Source organism: Psammomys obesus, unplaced genomic scaffold, assembly GCF_907164565.1.
Source record: "Psammomys obesus unplaced genomic scaffold, mPsaObe1.curated_primary_1811, whole genome shotgun sequence".
Lineage (NCBI taxonomy): Eukaryota > Metazoa > Chordata > Mammalia > Rodentia > Muridae > Psammomys > Psammomys obesus.
The window spans coordinates 1,836,874-1,857,850 of NW_026590571.1; the positions used below are offsets into that span (position 1 = coordinate 1,836,874).

The window sequence follows — 20,977 nt, forward strand, 5'->3', positions numbered from 1 at the left end:
AAATGGCATTAGCTATGTTTAACTTAGTGTGAGGCTGGGGTCTTTCACTTTCAATCAACATAGATGGAGAAAAAAATGTTCCATGACATAACTAAACTTAAACACAGCAACTCAGACCTTCAGAAGACAGTAAAAGGAAAACTCTCATGCAACAAGATCAACTACACCCAAGAAAACATAAGATAAAGAAACCTTCACAAACTTCACAAGAAAGCAAAAGAAAACAAGCACACAAACACACAATCACCACAAACACAATAAAAGGAACTAACAATTATTGGTCACTAGTATCTATCAACATCAATGGATTCAACTCGCCAATAAAAAAGACACAGGCTATCATAATGGTTGCAGAAACAGGATCCAGCATTCTGCTGCATTAAAAAAACCATACATCTGCAAGAAAGGTAGACATACTTCAGAGTAGAGGGCTGGAAAAAAAGGTTTTCCAAGCAAACAGAGCCAAGAAGCAAGCTGGAGTAGCCATCCTAAAATTCAATAAAATAGACTTTCAACCCAAAGTAATCAAAAGAGATGGGAAAGACACTTCATTCTTATCAAAGGAAAAATCCACCACCAGAACATCACAATCATGAACTTCTATGCCTCAAACAAAAGGGCTCTTGCATTTGTCAAAGAAATATTTTTACACGTAAATCAAACATTGATACCAACAAATTAATAGAGGGAGACTTTAGCACCCCACTCTCACTAAGGGACAGATCATCAAGACACAAGCAAAATAGAGAAATAATGATATTTACAGAGGTCTTAATCATATAGACCTAACAGATGTTTACAAAACTTTCACCTAAACACAAAAGATTATACCTACTTCCCAGCACCTCATGGTACCTTCTCCAAAACTGACCTTATCTTTGGTCACAAAGAAAGCATTAACAGATACAAAGAGATTGAAATAACATTTGTATCATATCAAAATACTATGGTCTAACACTAGACCTCAAAAATAACAGAAATAGCAAAAAGCTTACACATGCATGGAAACTGAACAACGCTCTACACAATGACAGCTGGGTCAGAGAAGAAATAAAGAAATTAAAGACTTCCTAGAATTCAATGAAAATGAAGAGTCAACATACCCAAACTTATGGGACATAATGAAATCAGTGCTAAAAGAATGAGATGTCTCAAACAAGCAACTCAATGGTTCACCTTAAAGCCCTAGGGGAAAAGAATGAAGAAGCAGATACAGCTAAGAGGAGAAGATGGCTGAAAATCAAATTCAGAGATGAAAACAATAAATTAGAAAAAAATAAAGAAATTCAAGGAATCAACTAAATCAAGAGCTTGTTCTTTGAGAGAATCAATAAGATAAACAAACCTTCAGACAAACTAACAGGCAAAGAGACATTATCCAAAACTAACAGGCAGAGAGACACTATCTGAATCAACAGAATCGGAAATAAAAAGGGGGACATAATGATAAACAATGAAGAAATATAAAAAATCACTAGGTATTATTTCAAAAGACTATACCCAACAAAATTCTATGCAGCTACAGTCATAGGGATTCTTGTGATAGCAACCCCAACGCTGAAACCTCTGCCTTGTGGGTCGACCAGTGTAATCCAGGTAAATAATCCCTGGATCCCAGACAGAACTGCATACTAGTTTGGCCTGTAGGCCACTGCAATAGTCAGAGAATCTGCTCATGGACACTGTTCCCTCTAAAGGCACATTTGAATAGTGCCAGCGTCACATTCCTTACTTAGGCAAAACTGAAACCACAACGCACACTTCCAAACTAGTGAACCTCTCTCATCTTCCTGAAAAAACAGTCCAGAAAACAGAAAGAAATGATGTTAGCCTGAACTACAAACTCGAAGAACATACACTGAGGGTTATAAATAACCAGATGGCTAGAGGCAGACGTAAGAACACTCCCAACAAAAATCAGGACATAATGACCTCATCAGCAACCCCACAAACCAATGGACACTTCAGTTCACTAGATATACAAAAAACAAACCTCAAAACTATGTTTCTCCAGTTATTAGAGGCTCATAAAGATGAAATGAACAAAGCCCTCGGAGAAATAGCCAAAGAAATCGAGACGAACAAGGAGGAAATAAATAAAGCTCTTAGAGAAATGACCACGAAAATTGAGACAAACAAAGAGGAAATGAACAAAACCCTCAAAAAAATGTCCACACAAATGAAGGCAAATAAAGAAGAAATATACAAAGCTCTCATAGAAATACAGGTAAATACAGCCAAAGAAGTAGAAGCACAATTAGTGATATGCAGAGAGGAAATGGACAAAAAAAAAAAAAAATACAAGCCATTATTGAAAAGCAGAACTCCACATTCAAACAGATCAACGAAATGGTGGAAGACATAAAAACAGAATTAGAATCAATAAAGAAAACACAAATAGAGAAAAACCTGGAGCTGGAGAACATAGAAAAAAGATCAGGAACTACAAAGTTGAGCATCACCAACAGAATACAAGAGATGGAAGAGAGAATTGCAGGAGCCGAAGATACACTTGCAGAAATTGACATGTCTCTCAATGAAAAAATAAAATAGAAAAAATTCAAATACAAAACATCCAAGAAATCAAGGACACCATGAAAAGACAAAATCTAAGAATAATAGGAGCAGAAGAGAAAGAAGACATGAGGCTCAAAGGTCTGGAAAATATTTTCAAGAAAATTATAGAAGAAAAATTTCCCAACTTAAAGAAAGAGATGTCCATAAACATACAAGAAGCCTAGAGAAAACCAAGTAGACTACACCAGAAAAGAAATTCTTCACGTCACATCATAGTCAAAACACTGAACCTACAGAACAAAGAAAAAATTCTAAAAGCAGCAAGGGAAAAAGGCCAAGTATCATATGAAGGTAGACCTGTCAGAATCACACCAGATTTCTCAACAGAAACTATGAAAGCCAGAAGGGCCTGCACAGAAATCATACAGTCCTTAAGGGACCACAGATTGCAACCCAGAATACTATACCCAGCAAAACTTTCAAACAACATAGATGGAGAATTCAAAATATTCCATGACAAAACCAAATTTAAAGAATATCTACATAGTAACCCAGCTCTACAGAAGTTACTAGAGCGGAAACTCCAAAAAAAGAAAACAACTACATAGACATACATAACTACACAACAACAACAAAAAAAAAACCAATAGAATACAAGCAATGAAACTCAGTGACTCCACCAACCCCACATCTAAAGTAAGTAACAATTGTTGGTCACTAGTTTCTATCAACATCAACGGAATCAACTCCCCAATTAAAAGACACAGACTAACAGAATGGTTGCAGAAACAGGATCCAACATTCTGTTGCATCCAAGAAACACACCTATGCAACAAAGATAAACACTACCTCAGAGTAAAGAGCTAGAAAAATGTTTTTCAAGCAAATGGTTCCAGATAACAAGCTGGAGTAGCCATCCTAATATCTAATGAAATATTCTTTCAACCGAAGTTAATCAAAAAAGATAAGGAGGACCACTATAGTCTCATCAAAGGAAAAATCCACCAACAGGACATCACAGTTTTGAATATCTATGCGCCAAATACAAGAGGACCTACATTCATAAGTGAAACAATATTAAAGCTTAAATTACACATTGATCCTAATATGTTAATAGTGGGAGACTCCAACACTCCACTCTCACCAAGGGACAGATCAACTAGACAGAAAACAAAGAGGGAAATAAAAGCACTTCAGAGTCCTTAAATCAAATGGACCTAACAGATGTCTACAGATCTTTACACCCAAACTGAACAGAGTATACTTTCTTTTTAGCACCTCATGGAACCTTCTCCAAAATAGACCATATAGTTGGTCATAAGGCAAGCCTCCAAAGATACAAAAAAGCTGAAATAATCCCTTGTATTCTATCTGACCACCATGGACTAAAGCTGGACCTCAACAACAACAGAAATAACAAAAATCTAACACGCACATGGAAACTGAACAACTTGCTACTCAATGACATATGGGATACGGAAGAAATAAAGAAAGAAATTAAAGACTTCCTAGAATTCAATGAAAATGAACGCACAACATACCCAAATTTATGGGACATAATTAAAAGCAGTGCTCAGAGAAAAATTTATAGCACTAAGTGCCTTCAAGAAGAAATTTGTAATATCACATACAAGCACCTTAATGGTCCACTGAAAACCCTAGGAAAAAAAAAGAAGCAGATACATCCAAGAGGAGCAGATGGCTGGATATAATCAAACTCAGGGCTGAAATCAAACAATTAGAAACAAATAAAACTATTTAAATAATCAATGAAACAAAAAGCTGGTTTTTTGAGAAAATCAACAAGATAGACAAACCCTTAGACAAACAAACTAAAGAGCAGAGAGAATCTATCCAAATCAGCAAAATCAGAAATGAAAAGGGTGACATAACTACAGACACTGAGGAAATTCAAACAATCATTAGGTCATACTACAAAAGTCTATAGGCCACAACATTTGAAAATCTAAATGAAATGGACAATTTTCTTGATAGATTCCATGTTCCAACATTAAGTCAAGATCAGGTAGAAAGTCTGAATAGCCCTATATCCCCCAAGGAAATTGAAGCAGTCATTAACAGTATCCCCTCCAAAAAAAGCCCTGGGCTCAATGGTTTCAGCACAGAATTCTACCATACCTTCAAAGAAGTGCTAAAACCAATTCTCCTCAAACTATTCCACAAAATAGAAACATAAGGAACATTACCAAACTCATTCTATGAAGCTACAGTCACCTTGATACTTAAACCAAACAAAGACCCAACAAAAAAAGAGAACTTCAGACCTATCTCTCTTGTGAATATTGACGCAAAAATACTCAAATACTCAATAAAATACTTGCAAACCAAGTCCATGAACATATCAAAGATATCATCCACCATGACCAAATAGGCTTCATCCCAGGCATGCAAGGGTGGTTCAACATATGGAAATCCATCAATGTAATCCACCACATAAACAAACCGAAGGAGAAAACTACATGATCATCTCCTTAGATGCTGAAAAAGCATTTGACAAAGCCCAACACCCATTCATGTTTAATGTCTTGGAGAGATCAGGGATACAAGGCACATATCTAAACATAGTAAAGGCAATATACAGTAAGTGTATAGCCAACATCAAACTCAATGGAGAGAAAATTAAATCAATCCCACTGAAATCAGGGACAAGACAAGGCTGCCCACTCTCTCCCTACCTCTTCAACATAGTACTTGAAGTCCTAGCCAGAGCAACAAGACAACTAAAGGAGATCTAGGGGATACAAATTGGAAAGCAAGAAGTCAGATTATCACTATTTGCAGATGATATGATAGTACCCTGAGTGAACCCAAAAATTCTACCAGGGAACTCCTACAGCTGATAAACACTTTCAGCCAAATGGCAGGATACAAAATCAACTCAAAAAAAATCAGAAGCCCTCCTGTATACCAAAGACAAAAGGGCTGAGAAAGAAATTAGTTAGAAAACACCCTTCAGAGTAGCCACTAATAACATAAAGTACCTTGGGGTGACACTAACCATGCAAGTGAAAGACCTATTTGAGAAAAACTTCAAGTCTCTGAAGAAAGAAATTTAAGAAGATATCAGAAAATGGATAGATCTCCCGTGCTCATGGATTGGTATGATTAACATTGTTTAAATGGCCATCCTGCCAAAAGCAATCTACAGATTCAACACAATTCCCATCAAAATACTAACTCATTTCCTTACAGACCTTGAAAAAAAAGATTCTCAACTTCATATTGAGAAACAAAAAACCCCAAGTCTCCAAAACTATCCTGTACAACAACAGATCATCAGGAGGTATCTCCATCCCCGATCTCAAGCTGTACTACAGAACAATAGTAATAAAAACTGCATGGTATTGGCATAAATACAGAAAGGAAGATCAATGGAACCAAATAGAAGACCCAGACATAAACCCACACACCTATGAATACTGATTCTTTACAAAGAAACCAAAACCATTTAATGGAAAAAAGACAGCATCTTCAACAAATGGTGCTGGTCCAACTGGATGTCGACATGCAGAAAAATGCAAATAGATCCATATTTATCACCCTGCACAAAACTAAGATCCAAGTGGATCAAAGACCTCAACATAAAACCAGATAGTCTAAATCTGTTAGAAGAAAAAGTGGGGAACAGCCTAGAACTCATTGGCACAGGAGACAACTTCCTGAACAGAACTCCAACAGCACAGGCTCTAAGTGCAATAATCAATAAATGGGACCTCATGAAACTGAAAATTTTCTGTAAAGCAAAGGACACCATCATCAAAACAAAACGACTGCCTTCAGATTGGGAAAGAATCTTCACCAACCCTTTATGACAGAGGGCTAATATCCAGTATATACAAAGAACTAAAGAAGCTGAAAATCAGCAAACCAAATAATCCAACTAAAAAATGGGGAACAGAGCTAAACAGAGAATTCTCAACAAAGGAATATCGAATGGCAGAGAAACACTTAAAGAAATGGTCAACCTCATTAGCCATTAGGGAAATGCAAATCAAAATGACCCTGACCTTATACCCATCAGATTGGCCAAGATGAAAAAGTCAAGTGACAACATATGCTGGAGAGGTTGTGGAGAAAGGGGAACCCTCCTCCTCTGCTGGTGGCAATGTAAACTGGTACAACCACTTTGAAGTCTATCTCACGCTTTCTCAGACAATTAAGAATAGTGTTTCCTCAATACCCAGCTATACCACTGCTAGGTATATACCCAAAATTTGTTCAAGTACACAACATTGATATTTGCTCAACCATGTTTATAGCAGCTTTATTTGTAATAGCCAGAACCTGGAAACAACCCAGATGTCCATCAATTGAGGAGTGGATACAGAAATTGTGGTATTTTTACACAATGGAATACTACTCAGCAATCAAGAAGGAGGAAATCATGAAATTTGCAGGCAAATGGTAGGATCTAGACAAGATCATTCTGAGTGAAATATCCCAGAAGGAGAAAGACAAAAACGGTATATACTCGCTTATATAGACCTATAAGATATGATAAAAATAATGAAATCTATATACCTAAAAATGATAATCTAGAGAGCAGAAACAGGGTAAGATGATCAATCCTCATTTAGAAAAACAGATGGATGTGCACTGAATGTACAACAGGAGTCTACCTAAGAAGGCATCTCAAAGACTCTATCTAGTAGTTTTTCAAAGCAGACAGTAAGACTCATAACCAAACATTCGGCAGGGTACAGAGAATCATATGAAAGAAGGTGAGTTAGTATGATGGGGAAAGGATGGAAGCTCCACAAGGATCAAATATATCTGGGCACAGGGTCTTTTCAGAGACTGTCATTCAACCAAGGACCATGCATTGATATAACCTAGAACCTCTGCTTGGATGTAGCCTGTGGTAGCTCAGTAACCAATTCGTTTCCCATAGTAAGGGGAACAAGGACTATTTCTAACAGGAACTCAGTGACTGGCTCTTTGACCTCCCCACACTCCTAGGGAGGAGCAGTCCTGTTAGGCCACAGAGGAGGACTTTGCAGACCTGATAAAACAGGGTCAGATGAATGGGGAGGAGGTCCCTCCTTCAGTGGACTTGGAAAGGGGCAGGTTTGAGATGAGGGAGGGAGGGAGAGTGGGATTGGGAGGGAATGAGGGAGTGGAATATAGCTGGCATACAGAGTTAATAAAATGTAACTTATAAGAAAAAAATAAAAATTAAAAAAATTGTACCAGAGCATACTATAACTGATAAACACCTTCTGCAAGTTAGCTGGATGCAAAATTACCTTACAAAAAATTAGTAGCCCTCCTGCATAAAAATGACAAATGTGCTGAAAAAGAAATTAGGGAAACAACACGAAGCAAATGAAAGACTTGTATGAAAAGAAAACAAAACAAAACCTCAAGACCCTGAAAAAAGAAACTGAGGAAGATATCAGAAGATGGGAAGATTTCCCATGCTTATGGCTAGGTAGGATTAAAGTACTAAAAGTGGTCATCCTACCAAAAGCAATCTACAGAATCAATGCAATTCCAATTAAAACACCAACAAAATTCTTTACAAACACTGAAAGAACAACCCTAAACTTTATATGGAAAAACAAAAGAACCCAGAATCCCTAAAACAATTCTTTACAATAAATTCTGAAGGTATATCCATTCATTTCTGATTTCATGCTGTATTATAGAGAAACAGTAATAAAAAATAGCATGGTACTGGCATAGAAACAGACTGAAGGATCAATGGAATCAAATCGAAGACCCAGAAATAAACCCACATATCTTTGAACACCTTATTTTTGACAAAGAACCCAAGACAATACAATGGAAAAAAGATAGCATCTTCAACAAATGGTGCTGGTCGAAGTGAATGTTTACATGTAGAAAAATGCAAATAGATCCATACTTATCACTCTGTACAAAAGTAAAGACCAAGTCTATCAAAGACCTCAAGATAAAACCAGACACATGAAATATCTTAGAAGAAAAATTGGGGAAGAGCATAGGAGACGACTTCCTGGACAGAAAACCAAGATCTCAGGCTCTAAGATCAACAATTAATAAATAGGACCTCCTGAAACTGAATAGCTTATGTAAAGCGAAGGACATGGTCCAGAGGGAGGAAAAATGACAGTCTACAGATTAGGAAAGTATCTTCAACAACCCTATAACTGACAGATGGCTGATATCCAGAATATATATAGAACTCAAGAAATTAAAACTAATAAACCAAATAAGCCAATTAAAAATGGGGTACAGAGCTAAACAAAGAATTATCAACAGAGGAATGTCCAATGGTGGAGAAACACTTAAAAATGCTCAGTGTTTTTAGTTATCAGGGAAATGCAAATAAAATGACCCAGAGATTCCATCTCACACTCATCAGTATGTCTAAGATAAAAAATTGAAGGGTTAGCACATGCTGGAGAGGATGTGGAGAAAGGGCAACCCTCCTCTACTGCTGGTGGGAATAGAAACTTTTACAACTACTTTGGAAATCAATCTGGTACTTTCTCAGAAAACTAGAAATAGCCCAACCTGAAGCCCAGCTTTACCACTCCTGGGCATATCCCTGAAATATGTTCAACCATACAAGAACATTTACTTAACCACATTCATAGCAGTTTTATTTGTAATGATCAGAATCTGGAAACAGCCTAGCTTTCCCTCAACTGAAGAATGGATACAGAAATTATGGTACATTTAAACAATAGAATACAACTCAGCAATTAAAAACAAGGAAATCATGAAAATTGCAGGCAAGTGGATGGAAATAGAAAATATCATCCTGAATGAGGTAACCCAGAAGCAAAAAGACACGCCCTGTTTGTTGTTGTAAGTGGATATTATCCACATAATATAAGATAAACATACTAAATATATGGTCCTAAAGAAGCTAAATAACAAGAGAGACCCTAGGGAAGATGCTTAATTCTCCTTCAGAAGGGAAGTGAGGACAGACACTAAAAGGAGTAGAAGAGAGGGAAAAGCTCAGGAGCTCACCACTGATGTCCTCTACAAGACTCCACCCAGCAGGGAATTCAAGCAATTCCAGAGTCTCACAGCCAAATTTTGGACATATCACAGAGAATCTTATGGTGAAGGAGGATGTAGAAGGATACAGAGGGGACAGTAACCCCACAAGGAGACCAACAAAATCAAAATAGCTGGGACAAGGGAAGATTGCAGAGACTGATGAATCAAACAAAGACCTTGCATAGAGGGGTATTAGTCCCCAGATCAGATGACACTCATAGGCATCTCAGTCTCCATGTGGGAGAGAAGAGACAGTCTCTGACATAAACTCTGTTACCTGCTCCTTAATCACTTCTCCCTGGTGGGCAACCTAGCTAGCCCACAGAGGAAGTGGATCCAGGCAGTCCTGATGGGATCTGATAGGCTAGGGCCAGACAGTAGGAGAGGAGGATATTCCCTTTCAGTGGAGTAGGGTTGAGGGGTAGGAGAGGAAGAGGAAAGTAGGATAGGACTAAGAGGAGATGTGGGAAGGGGCTATAATTGGATACAAAGTGAAGAAATTGTAAATAATAATAGTAATAGTAATGAAGTATTGAAAAAAAATAATATGCATGTATTTGAAACCTTTTTGGTATTTGACCAGTATTTCCCTTGTAAATCTTTTTCCAGCCCTTTACTCTGAGGTAGTGTCTTTGTTGCAGAGGTAAGTTTCCTGTATGCAGCAGAATGTTGGATCCTGTTTCTACCACCATTCTGTTAGTTTGAGTCTTTTTATTGGAGAATTGAGTCCATTGATGTTGATAGATAATAGTGATCAATGAATGTTAGTTCCTTTAATTTGTCAAGTGGTGGTGATAGCATGTTTGTATGCTTGTTTTCTTTTGATTTTTTGTTGTGAAGTTATCTATATCCTTTTCTTGAACGTAGTGTTTTCTTGAACGTAGTTGATTTCTTTGGATTGGAGTTTTCCTTCTAGCATCCTCTGCAGGGCTGGGTTGCTGTGTAGAAATTGTTTAAGTTTAGTTTTGTCATGGAATATTTTTTTTCTTCATCTATGTTGATTGAAAGTTTTGCTGGTTATAGTAGTTTGGTTTAACATGTGTTCTCTTAAGAGGCTGCATGACATCTCTCTAGGACCTTGTGGCTCTCATTGTTTCTGTTGAGAAGTCTGGTGTTATTCTGATAGGTCTTCCTTTATATGTTACTTGGCCTTTTCCCCTTACTGATTTTAATATTTTTATTGGTTCTGTAGACTGTTTTGATGATTACATAATGTGAGGAGTTTCTTTTCTGGTCTAGTGCATTTGGTGTTCTGTAAGCCTCTTGTATGCTTAGGGACATCTTTTCCTTTAAATTAGGAAAATTTTCTTCTAAAATTTTCTTGAAAATATTTTCTGGACATTGGCTCCTAGAATTTTGTTTTTCATCTATTCCTATTATTCTTAGGTTTTGTCTTTTCAAGGTTTCAGTTATGTCTTCAGCACCTGAGATTCTCTCCTCCATATATGAATTCTGTTGGTGATGCTTACCTCTGTGTCTCTTGATCTCTTTGCTAAGCTTTCCAACTCCAGGGGTTTGTGTGTTTTGAGTTTTTATTATTGATTCTAATTCTGTTTTAATGTCTTGCACCATTTCCTTCATCTGTTTGCATTTGGATTCTTGTCTGTCCATGATAACCTCTATTTTTTTGTTTGTTTCCTCTTTATTTGCCTGTATTTGTTTGGCTGTATTTGCCTGTATTTTCTTAAGAACTTTGTTCATTTTCTCTCTATTTTTTTTGGCAATAATTGTTTGTATTTCTTTGAGAGCTTTGTTCATTTTCTCTTTATGTGCTTTTAATAACTGGATAAGCATAGATATGAGATCATTTTCCTGTGCTTCCGATGAATTAAAATATCCATTGATATTGGAGGTTGCTGGTACAACCATGATGTCCCGATATTTGTTCCATATGTTGTTACATAGGCCTCTAGTCATTGATGGTCTGTTTGTTCCTGGAACCTATACTGCAGATTGTGTCTGCCTGTCTCTGCAATCTAGATGAGAGAGGTTCAATGGTTTAAGAGTGGGTGCTATTGAAGATACAGCTAAGAAAAGAATTTCACAGGCACATATGTATGGAATGTGTGAAATTGTGCCTTGAAGGATCAGGTGATAGTATGTGTAGATGTCTGGAAGGGGGAGCATAGGAGCAGGTTGGGGTGCTGGCGCAGTTCATGGGTACTGTGAGCATGCACAGGGACCCTGAATGTCTCAGTGGCCCACAGACCTGTTGCAGTATTGTGCTCCAGAAACCCAGATATGTCTGGGCTGCACCATTTTGGCTCCAGAACAGTGGCTTCAATGTTAAGAAGGTTCTTCCAGTGATTTCTATGTGGCCCATAATGGGGGTGTGGGTGAGAGTGATCCAAAGTCTGGCGACTAGTGTAGAGGGTCGCTGGATCTGAGGCTCTGTAAACACTCACTGGCAGATGTATTTAGGTGGAGATGAGTAAAGAAAGCACAGCGTGCCCATGCACTCACTGGCAGACTTAGGTGAAAAGCTCAGAGGGATCAATGTTTTCTAGTTTCAGATTTGGTTCTTTTGTTGGTCTTTACAGTATGGAGGCCCTCTATGTCTGGCTAGGCACTCCCTGCTGCTGCCTTTGCTGCAGCTGCCTCAGCAGTGCCTGCTGCCGCATGAGCAAGCAAAGTGCAGGGATCCATAGTTCACCACTCTCAGACACCAGGGACTGGGTGCCTGGATCTAATCTGTCCCAACTCAAGGGTTGTCCCCTCTAGCCCTGGAAGCCTCAAAGTCAATGCTCTGGATTCAGCTGCCTATCCCTCCACCAGTTTTGGAGTTTCAGATCCTCTACCCTTCAGATAAGGTGCTCACTGGTCACTGACATCTTAGTGTCCCCAGAATTTCCCTTGTAATAAGTAACAGTGGATATATTTTCACCTAGTTACTCCTTTTGTATTGTCTGTGGAGAACAGTTTATTCAAGTTCCTTAGTCTAGTTTTCAAATAGGTTATTAGGTTTTTAAGAGTTAGGAGCATTCATAATTAATTTTTTTTAGATTAACTCTTCATCAGAAATATAGCTTGCAAATATTTCTCCCTTTTAAAAGTCTATATTTCCCAATCTGTAGGCTGTCTATTTGTTTTGATGACAGTGTCTTTTGCTTTACAGAAGCTTTTCAGTTTCATGAGGTCCCATTTATTGATTATTGCTCTTAGAGCCTGTGCTGTTGGTGTTCTGTTCAGGAAGTTGTCTCCTGAGTTCTAGGCTGTTTCCCACTTTTTTTTTCCAACTGATTTAGAGTATCTGGTTTTATGTTGAGGTCCTTGATCCACTTGGACTTTAGTTTTGTGCAGGGTGATAAATATGGATCTATTTTCATTTTTCTGCATGTAGACATCCAGTTGGTCCAGCACCATTTGTTGAAGATGCCGTCTTTTTTCCATTGAATGAATTTGGCTTCTTTGTCAAATATTGAGTATTCATAGGTGTGTGGGTTTATTTCTGGGTCTTCTATGCGGTTCCATTGATCCTCCTTTCTGTTTCTATGCCAATACCATGCAGTTTTTATTACTGTTGCCCTGTAGTACAGCTTGAGATCGGGAATGGAGATACCTCCAGATGATCTGTTGTTGTACAGGATCATTTTGGAGATTCTGGGTTTTTTGTTTCTCCATATGAAGCTGAGAATCTTTTTTTCAAGGTCTGTAAAGAATTGAGTTGGTATTTTGATGGGAATTGCATTGAGTCTGTAGATTGCTTTTGGCAGGATGGCCATTTTCACAATGTTAATCCTACCAATCCATGAGCACGGGAGATCTTTCCATCTTCTGAGATATCCAGTATATTTAAAGAACTAAAGAAGCAGAAAAGCAACAAACCAAGTAATCCAATTAAAAAATAGGGAACAGAGCTAAACAGAGAATTCTTGAAAGAGGAACATCGAATGGCAGAGAAACACTTAAAGAAATGATCAACCTCATTAGCCATTAGGGAAATGCAAATCAAAACGACCCTGAGATTTCACCTTACACCCATCAGAATGGCCAAGATGAAAAACTCAAGTGATAGCACATGCGGGAGAGGTTGTGGAGAAAAGGGAACCCTCCTCCATTGCTGGTGGGAATGTAAACTGGTTCAACCACTTTGGAAGTCAATCTGGCGCTTTCTCAGACAACTAGGAGTAGTGCTACCTCAAGACCCAGCTATACCACTCCTAGGTATATACCCAAAATTTGCTCAAGTACACAACAAGGACATTTGTTCAACCATGTTCGTAGCAGCTTTATTTGTAATAGCCAGAACTTGGAAACAATCCAGATGTCCATCAACGGAGGAATGGATACAGAAATTGTGGTATTTTTACACAATGGAATACTACTCAGCAATCAAAAAGGAGGAAATCATGAAATTTGCAGGCAAGTGGTGGGATCTAGAAAAGATCATTCTGAGTGAAGTATCCCAGAAGGAGAAAGACAAACTTGGTATATACTCGCTTATATAGACCTACAAGATATGATAAACATAATGAAATCTACACACCTAAAGAAGATAATCAAGAAAGTGGACACAGGCGAAGGTGATTAATCCTCATTTAGAAAGACAAATGGGATGTGCATTGAACGTATGACAGGAGTCTACCACAAAAGGAATCTGAAAGACTCTACCTAGCAGTGTTTCAAAGCAGACACTAAGACTCATAACCAAACCATGGCAGAGTGCAGGGAATCATATGAAAGAAGGGAAGTTAGTATGATATGGAAAGGATAGGAGCTCTACAAGGACCAAATATATCCGGGAACAGGGTCTTTTCTGAGACTGACACTCAACCAAGGAACATCTATGGATATAACGTAGAACTTCTGCTCGGATGTGGCCCATGGTAGCTCAGTAACCAGGTAGTTTTCCAAAGTAAGGGGAACAAGGACTATTTCTAACAGGATCTCAAGGGCAGGCTGTTTGACCCCCCCCCCCAGGGGAGGAGCAGTCTGTTAGGCTACAGAGGAAGACTTTGCAGCCAGCCCTGAAGGTACCTGATAAAATAGGTTCAAATGAAAGGGGAGGAGGTCCTCCCCTATCAGTAGACTTGGAAAGGAGCAGGGAGGAGACCAGGGAGGGAGTGCGGGGTTGGGGAGGGAATGAGGGAGCGGGATACAGCTGGGACACAGAGTTAACAAAATGTAACTAAAAAGAAAAATAAAATTAAAAAAAATTTCACATACTATAAAAAAAAAGTCTATATTTTCTATCTATTAATTATGTATTTCACCGTGATTACAACTTGTTAGGTATGGAATCCTTTTTGCTTCAGATTTTGGAATTTGAACTTTATAATACTCTACTGATAGCACACATAAATTATTTTAATTTGTATAAAAATATGAAACAAAAATAAAAATATGAGTAGTAAAATTTATCATTTAGAGATTGATTTAAACATTACATTTAATTCATATAATTTTTTCTATTTTTTAATGTAAGAAACACTCATTCAAATTGATTTATAATTGTAATATTGCTTCAGTAAAAATTCTTGAATCTCAAAGTGACTCAACATTTAGCCCAGTTTCACAGTGTTTTGTATAACATGTGTGAAATCCTCAGTTAAATGTTCAAGACTGCACACACAAAAAATCAGAAAAATAAATATATTAAAGTTGAGTTCCATTAGAAACTTAACTTACAGAGGTTTTTCTTTTCTAAATGTTAAAAGATTCACAATTCGTGTTATGTAAATAATGTGGTAACAAGAGCTATCACTACTGAGATAACTGCTATGTAAAAGCAACATATTTAACAGAGTTCATAAGTAATAACTTGAATAGTATATTCAATGAAAAGTAAATGGTTCTTAATTACTGAGAAATCAGTAACCTACATTTTAAAGTAAATATGTTTTATTTACTATAATTAATTCTTATAGCCATGATTATAATTCTCTTACCATGAATATCTTCATAAATATTGTTAATTGAATTTTTCGGAAACACCAAAAATTCTGTCAATTCATGCGATGGATGTGAGCCAAAAAAGCTACCAATCATTGTCACTTTCACTTTCTCTTCTACTCGTTTGTTGGCCTGACATTTTATGACAACTGTAGGAGAAAAATTTTGTTTCAATTAATTCAGTTGTTAGGTATCATTATTATTATTGAGATAAGATAAATTTCTATAAAAATAAAACTTCATCAAACACAATATAAACTGTCATTGTGTATGGCACATGCACTCTTTTAATACATCTATATAGCTATATATAATATAGAAACATCAACATTAAATAGCAGATAAAAATGGTATCCAGAAGACAAATATGTATTTATACATATATATACATATACTAGATGATTAGAGACTATAATAGGAAGTAGAAATTTATTTCAGGAACTGATATCATCAGGTCATAAATGTAAGTGGCAGCTCTGGAAACATGAGCTTCATTTAAAACATCTGTATTTATTGCTGTAATCTCCGATCTACTTTTAAAACAACAGTAGAGTATATGCATTCAAATAATTAAATTATAAGTTCAGTATCCCTCACTTTATAATAATATTTAAAATACTTCTATTTGGCTTTTCACCTGTATTTTAAAATTCATACTTACAAAGACTATTAAATTTCAAATCTATTAAATCTATCATGTTTGTGGTTATATACAACACTACAGTAACTTAATATTAAATGTGATGTATCATTGTTAATTTGTAGTATTAATGTTCTCTGTGTAATAATTATACATGTATTACAAGCCAATGTTTATCCTTATGAAGTATTGTTGTCAGTAATATATTAAAATCAAATGTTTGTATGCATAATTACTAATTACATAAAGAACATGTAATATTTGATAGTAGCACTATAATACTATTGAGTAATTTATATGGAAGTTTACATATACAAAATTATTTTCCTCAAATATATTGTTATACTTCTACTGCACACAGTTTATATAATGAACATAAGTGAAAAATTAGAACCTGTATTTTAAAATATTTGAAGAACATTATAGCTGTTTAGACTTAAGAGTAATATTGTTGGTCTTATGATCCCCAAAATTATCTGAGATATTTTTACAATGTTCATTATATCTATTGGTATTACAAAATTAATTTTATATTTAAGTGTTTACAAATAGTATTTCTATATCTTATAGATAGTATGTAAAATAAAAATAACTGTATAAAATAAGAGATAAACTAAAAGAATGCCATGGTTTGGTAAAATGTGTACATTTTTTCTAGTGATAATTAAGTTCAACTTTGAGGTATTAAGTTTGAAACTAATGAGATCAGTTTACAATTGGTGTCATGGTCTTCACAAGTAGATCTTTAAGAAATTAATACTAGGAGGGGCAAGATGGTGACACCAAGAGAACACTGCTTCTGAGGAGCAGGACAACATTTTCTGGAGAGCGACCAAGAGACTGAACTCTGGGCTGTAAAACAAGAGCGATCGTGTTTCCTAGGTGAGACAAAACCCCCACGGTGTGGGAATCAGGTCCACTCTCAAGTCACCCAGCCAGAACCCAGAAGAGATCACCAGACCAGACTGCACACCTGGGTGTCCTGATCACCTTCCCAGACGGAACGGTGGGCACAAAAACATCAAAGACAGGGAGTCCCATTTGGGAGAAAAACCCACAGGGAAGGAAGGAAACGGGATTGGCCTTGGGTCACTTAGTCATTCCCTGGAAAGGTCTCTCAGAATGTCGGGTGCAGGCCGCCATCAATGAACTGGGCTCCAGCAATGAGCACAGAGACTACTGTGCGCCCAGTTCTCCATCACAGACAAAGCTGTGTGCCCAAGGGCAACAGAGACTCGGAGTCCCTGTAGGGAGAAAACCCCACAAGGAAGAAAGCAAACAGGGACCCAATTAGGTCATCTGGTATATCCATGGAAAAAGTCTTACAGACCAGAGGGCTAGAGCACCACCAGCCCAGAAACCTGCTGTGCACCAGCTATTCCTCACAGACAGAACTGTCCGCCTGAGGGCACCAGAGACTTGGAGTCCCTGTTGGGAGAAATCCCCCACAGAAAAGGAAGCAGTCAGGGCAGACTTAGACTACCCAGTATATCCCTGGAAAAGGTTCCGCAGACCTGCCCAACCCAGGAACCTGCTGTGCACCATCTAGCCTGCTGCTACCAGGAGAGCAGTACTCACCTGCCACAGATTACCACTTGGGCACTGGGGCACAGAGCCCCAACCTCAGACCTACAGAAGCCTGGGATCCCCGAGAACAATGCCCAGATACTGCTGTAAGGGGCAACCAGTTATCCCTAACAGAACTGACCAAACCACGCGACACCCAGGTTAAAGCAGCAGCTAACTAAATTTACAGCAAGAAACCCAGAAGCAGGGCAGCTGTCTCCAGGACTTCTCCAGGTGAGAGGAGAGCCCTCTTGACTAACAAAGACCAAAGTTACCACTCAGGTCTATAAGCCTGAGGCGAGCTATGGCAACTCCTGAAAAACACCAGCCATACAGTGACCATACACAAAATGCTGAGGAGGCTTCCTTCAGGAAAAACCATCTTCCTGCCAAGGAGATTCTCTCCACCACAGGATTCCAGGAACCACCAGAAACTAACACCCAACACCTAAGATGTCCCAATGGGTACAGGCGAGTGTAAAAGCTCAACCAACAAAAGACAGAGCAATATGGCATCTCCAGAACCCAGTTATCCAGGGGTAAGTATCCCTGGACACCCTAGCATAATTGAAATTCAAGAGGATGACCTAACTTCAATGCTCATGAAGACGATAACAAGGGGAAACAGATAAAATGTGTAAAGACCTAGAGAAAGATAAACTCAAACAGATTATGGCCATCCTTAAAAAAACAGAAGAAGATAAAGAAAAACAGATTATGGCCATCCATAAAGAAATCCAGGAAGTGGCAGCCAAATAGTTTGTGGCCTTTAGAGAGGAAATACTTAATCACTGGAAGATATAAGAAAAATACAGAATTATTCAAACAAAAAGCTGAAGGAATTGAAGGGAAATACAGTCAGTCAGGTGAAGGAAAGTAAAAAAACAAAAAAAAAAAAAACAAAAAAAAACAAAAAAAACAAAACAAAAAAAACTGCCCAAGATCTGAAGATAGAATTGGAAAAATTAAAGAAAACACAAATGGAGGGAATTGTGGAGAGAAAGAACTTAGGGAAGAAAACAGGAACTACCGAGTTAAGCATAACCAATAGACTACAAGAGATGGAAGAAAGAATCTCAGGTGTGGAAGATACAATGGAAGAAATCAATGTATCTGTCAAAGAAATCTTAAATCTAAAAAATTCCTGACACAAACCATCCAAGAAATGCATGACAACATAAAAAGACAAAACCTAAGAATAATAGGAATAGAGGAAAAAGAAGATTACCTACTCCAAGGTCTAGAAAACATTTTCAACAAAATCATTGAAGAAAATTTTCCCAACTTAAAGGAGAGGCCAATAAGACTACAAGAGGCCTACAGAAAACCCAATAAATTAGACCAGAAAAGAAAATCTTCCCACCACATAATAATAAAAAGAGCAAATATACAGAACAAAGAAAACATACTAAAAGTTGCAAGGGAAAAAGGCCAAGTAACATATAATGGCAAACCCATCAGAATCACACCTGACTTTTCAACAAAGACTATGAAAGCCAGAAGAGCCTGGATGGATATCATGCAGACCATAAGAGAACACAGATGTGAGCCCAGGCTACTATACCCTGCAAAATTTTTAGTCCTCATAGACGGAGAAAACAAGATATTCAATGACAAAAACAAATTTCAACAATACGTACCCACAAATTCATAATTACAGAAGACACTAGAAGGGAAAATGCAACCCAAGAAAACTAGCTACTTTCAAGAAAACACAGAAAATAATTAATTTAATTACAGTAAAACAAAAAGCAACCAAGCACAGAAATTACTACCACAGCCAATATCAAAATCAAAGGATCTAATAGCCACTGGTCATTAATCTATCTCAACATCAATGGACTCAATTCTCCAATAAAAAGACACAGACTAACAGAATGGATGATTAAACAAAACCCAGTAATATGTTGCTTTCCAGAAACACACCTAAGTCACAAAGATAGACATTACCTGAGGGTAAAAGGTTTGGAAGACTACTTTCCAAGCAAATGGAGCCAAGAAGAAAGCAGGAGTAGCCATTCTAATATCTGATAAAATAGACTTTCAAACCAAAATTAATAAGAAGTGATGGGGAAGGAAACTTCATACTCATCAAGGGAAAATTCCACCAGGAAGATACCACAATCCTGAACATCTATGCCCCAAATAAAGGGCACCCACATTTTTGAAAGAAACATTGATAAAACATAAACCACACATAGATCCCCACACAGTAATAGTGGGAGACATCAACACCTCACTCCCAACAAAGGAAAGATCAACAAAACAGAAATTAAACAAAGAAACAATGTCTCTAACAGAGGTCATGAATCAAATGTAACTAACAGACATTTACATAAACTTACACCCAAATACAAAAGAAGTTACCTTCTTCTCAGCACCTCATGGAACCTTCAACAAATTAGACCATCTGGTTGGTCATGAAGCAAGTGTCAACAGATACAAGAGATTGAAACAATCCCTTGTATCTTATCTTATCACCATGGCATAAAGCTGGACATCAACAACAACAGAAATAGTAAAAAACCTACACACACGTGGAAACTAAACAACTTGCTACTAATTGACAGCTGGGTCAAAGAAATAAAGAAATTCAATGAATTTCAATGAAGATGAAGACACAACATACCCAAACTTTTGGGACACAGTGAAAGCAGTGCTAAGAGGAATGTTTATAGCACTGAGTGCCTTCAAGAAGAAATTCAAGATATCTCATTCAAGCAAATTAATGGCTCACCTAGAAACGCTAGAAAATGAAAAGCAGACACATCGAAAAAGAGTAAATGGCTGGAAATAAACTCAGGGCTGAAATCAATAAATGAGAACGAAATAAAACAATTCTAAGAATCAATTAAAGAAAGAGGAGGTTCTTTGAGAAAATCAACAAGATAGACAAACTATTAGCCAGTCTAACTAAAAGGCAGAGAGACACCATCCAATTCAACAAAATCAGAAATGAAACTACAGACACTGAGGAAATCCAAACAATCATTAGGACTTACTTCAAAAGTTTATACGTCACAAAATTTGAAAATCTAAATGAAGTAGACAATTTTCCTGATCAATTCCACTTACCAAAGCTGAATCAAAATCAGGTAAATCAATTAAATAGTCCTATATCCCTGAAATAGAAGCAGTCATCAACAGTCTCCCATCCAAAAAAAGCCTAGGACCAGGTGGTTTCAGTGCAAAATTCTACCAGACCTTCAGAGAAGAGCTAACTCCACTTCACTTCAAACGATTCCACAAAATAGAAATTGAAGGAATACTACCAAACTCATTCTATGAAGCCACAGTCACCTTGGAACCTAAACCTCACAAAGACCCAACACAAAAAGAGAATTT

The 20,977-nt window shown here is 37.3% G+C and overlaps 1 protein-coding gene across 1 annotated transcript in view; it reads right to left on the bottom strand.

Annotated features, from left to right (window-relative positions):
- The window catches only part of LOC129677283 (cilia and flagella-associated protein 47-like), a 603,052-nt gene that overhangs the window by 60,255 nt on the left and 521,820 nt on the right, over positions 1-20,977 (bottom strand). Inside the window, 1 exon segment of the mRNA XM_055607932.1 lies at positions 15,423-15,575. Within this exon segment, the coding sequence (XP_055463907.1) occupies positions 15,423-15,575 (153 nt within the window).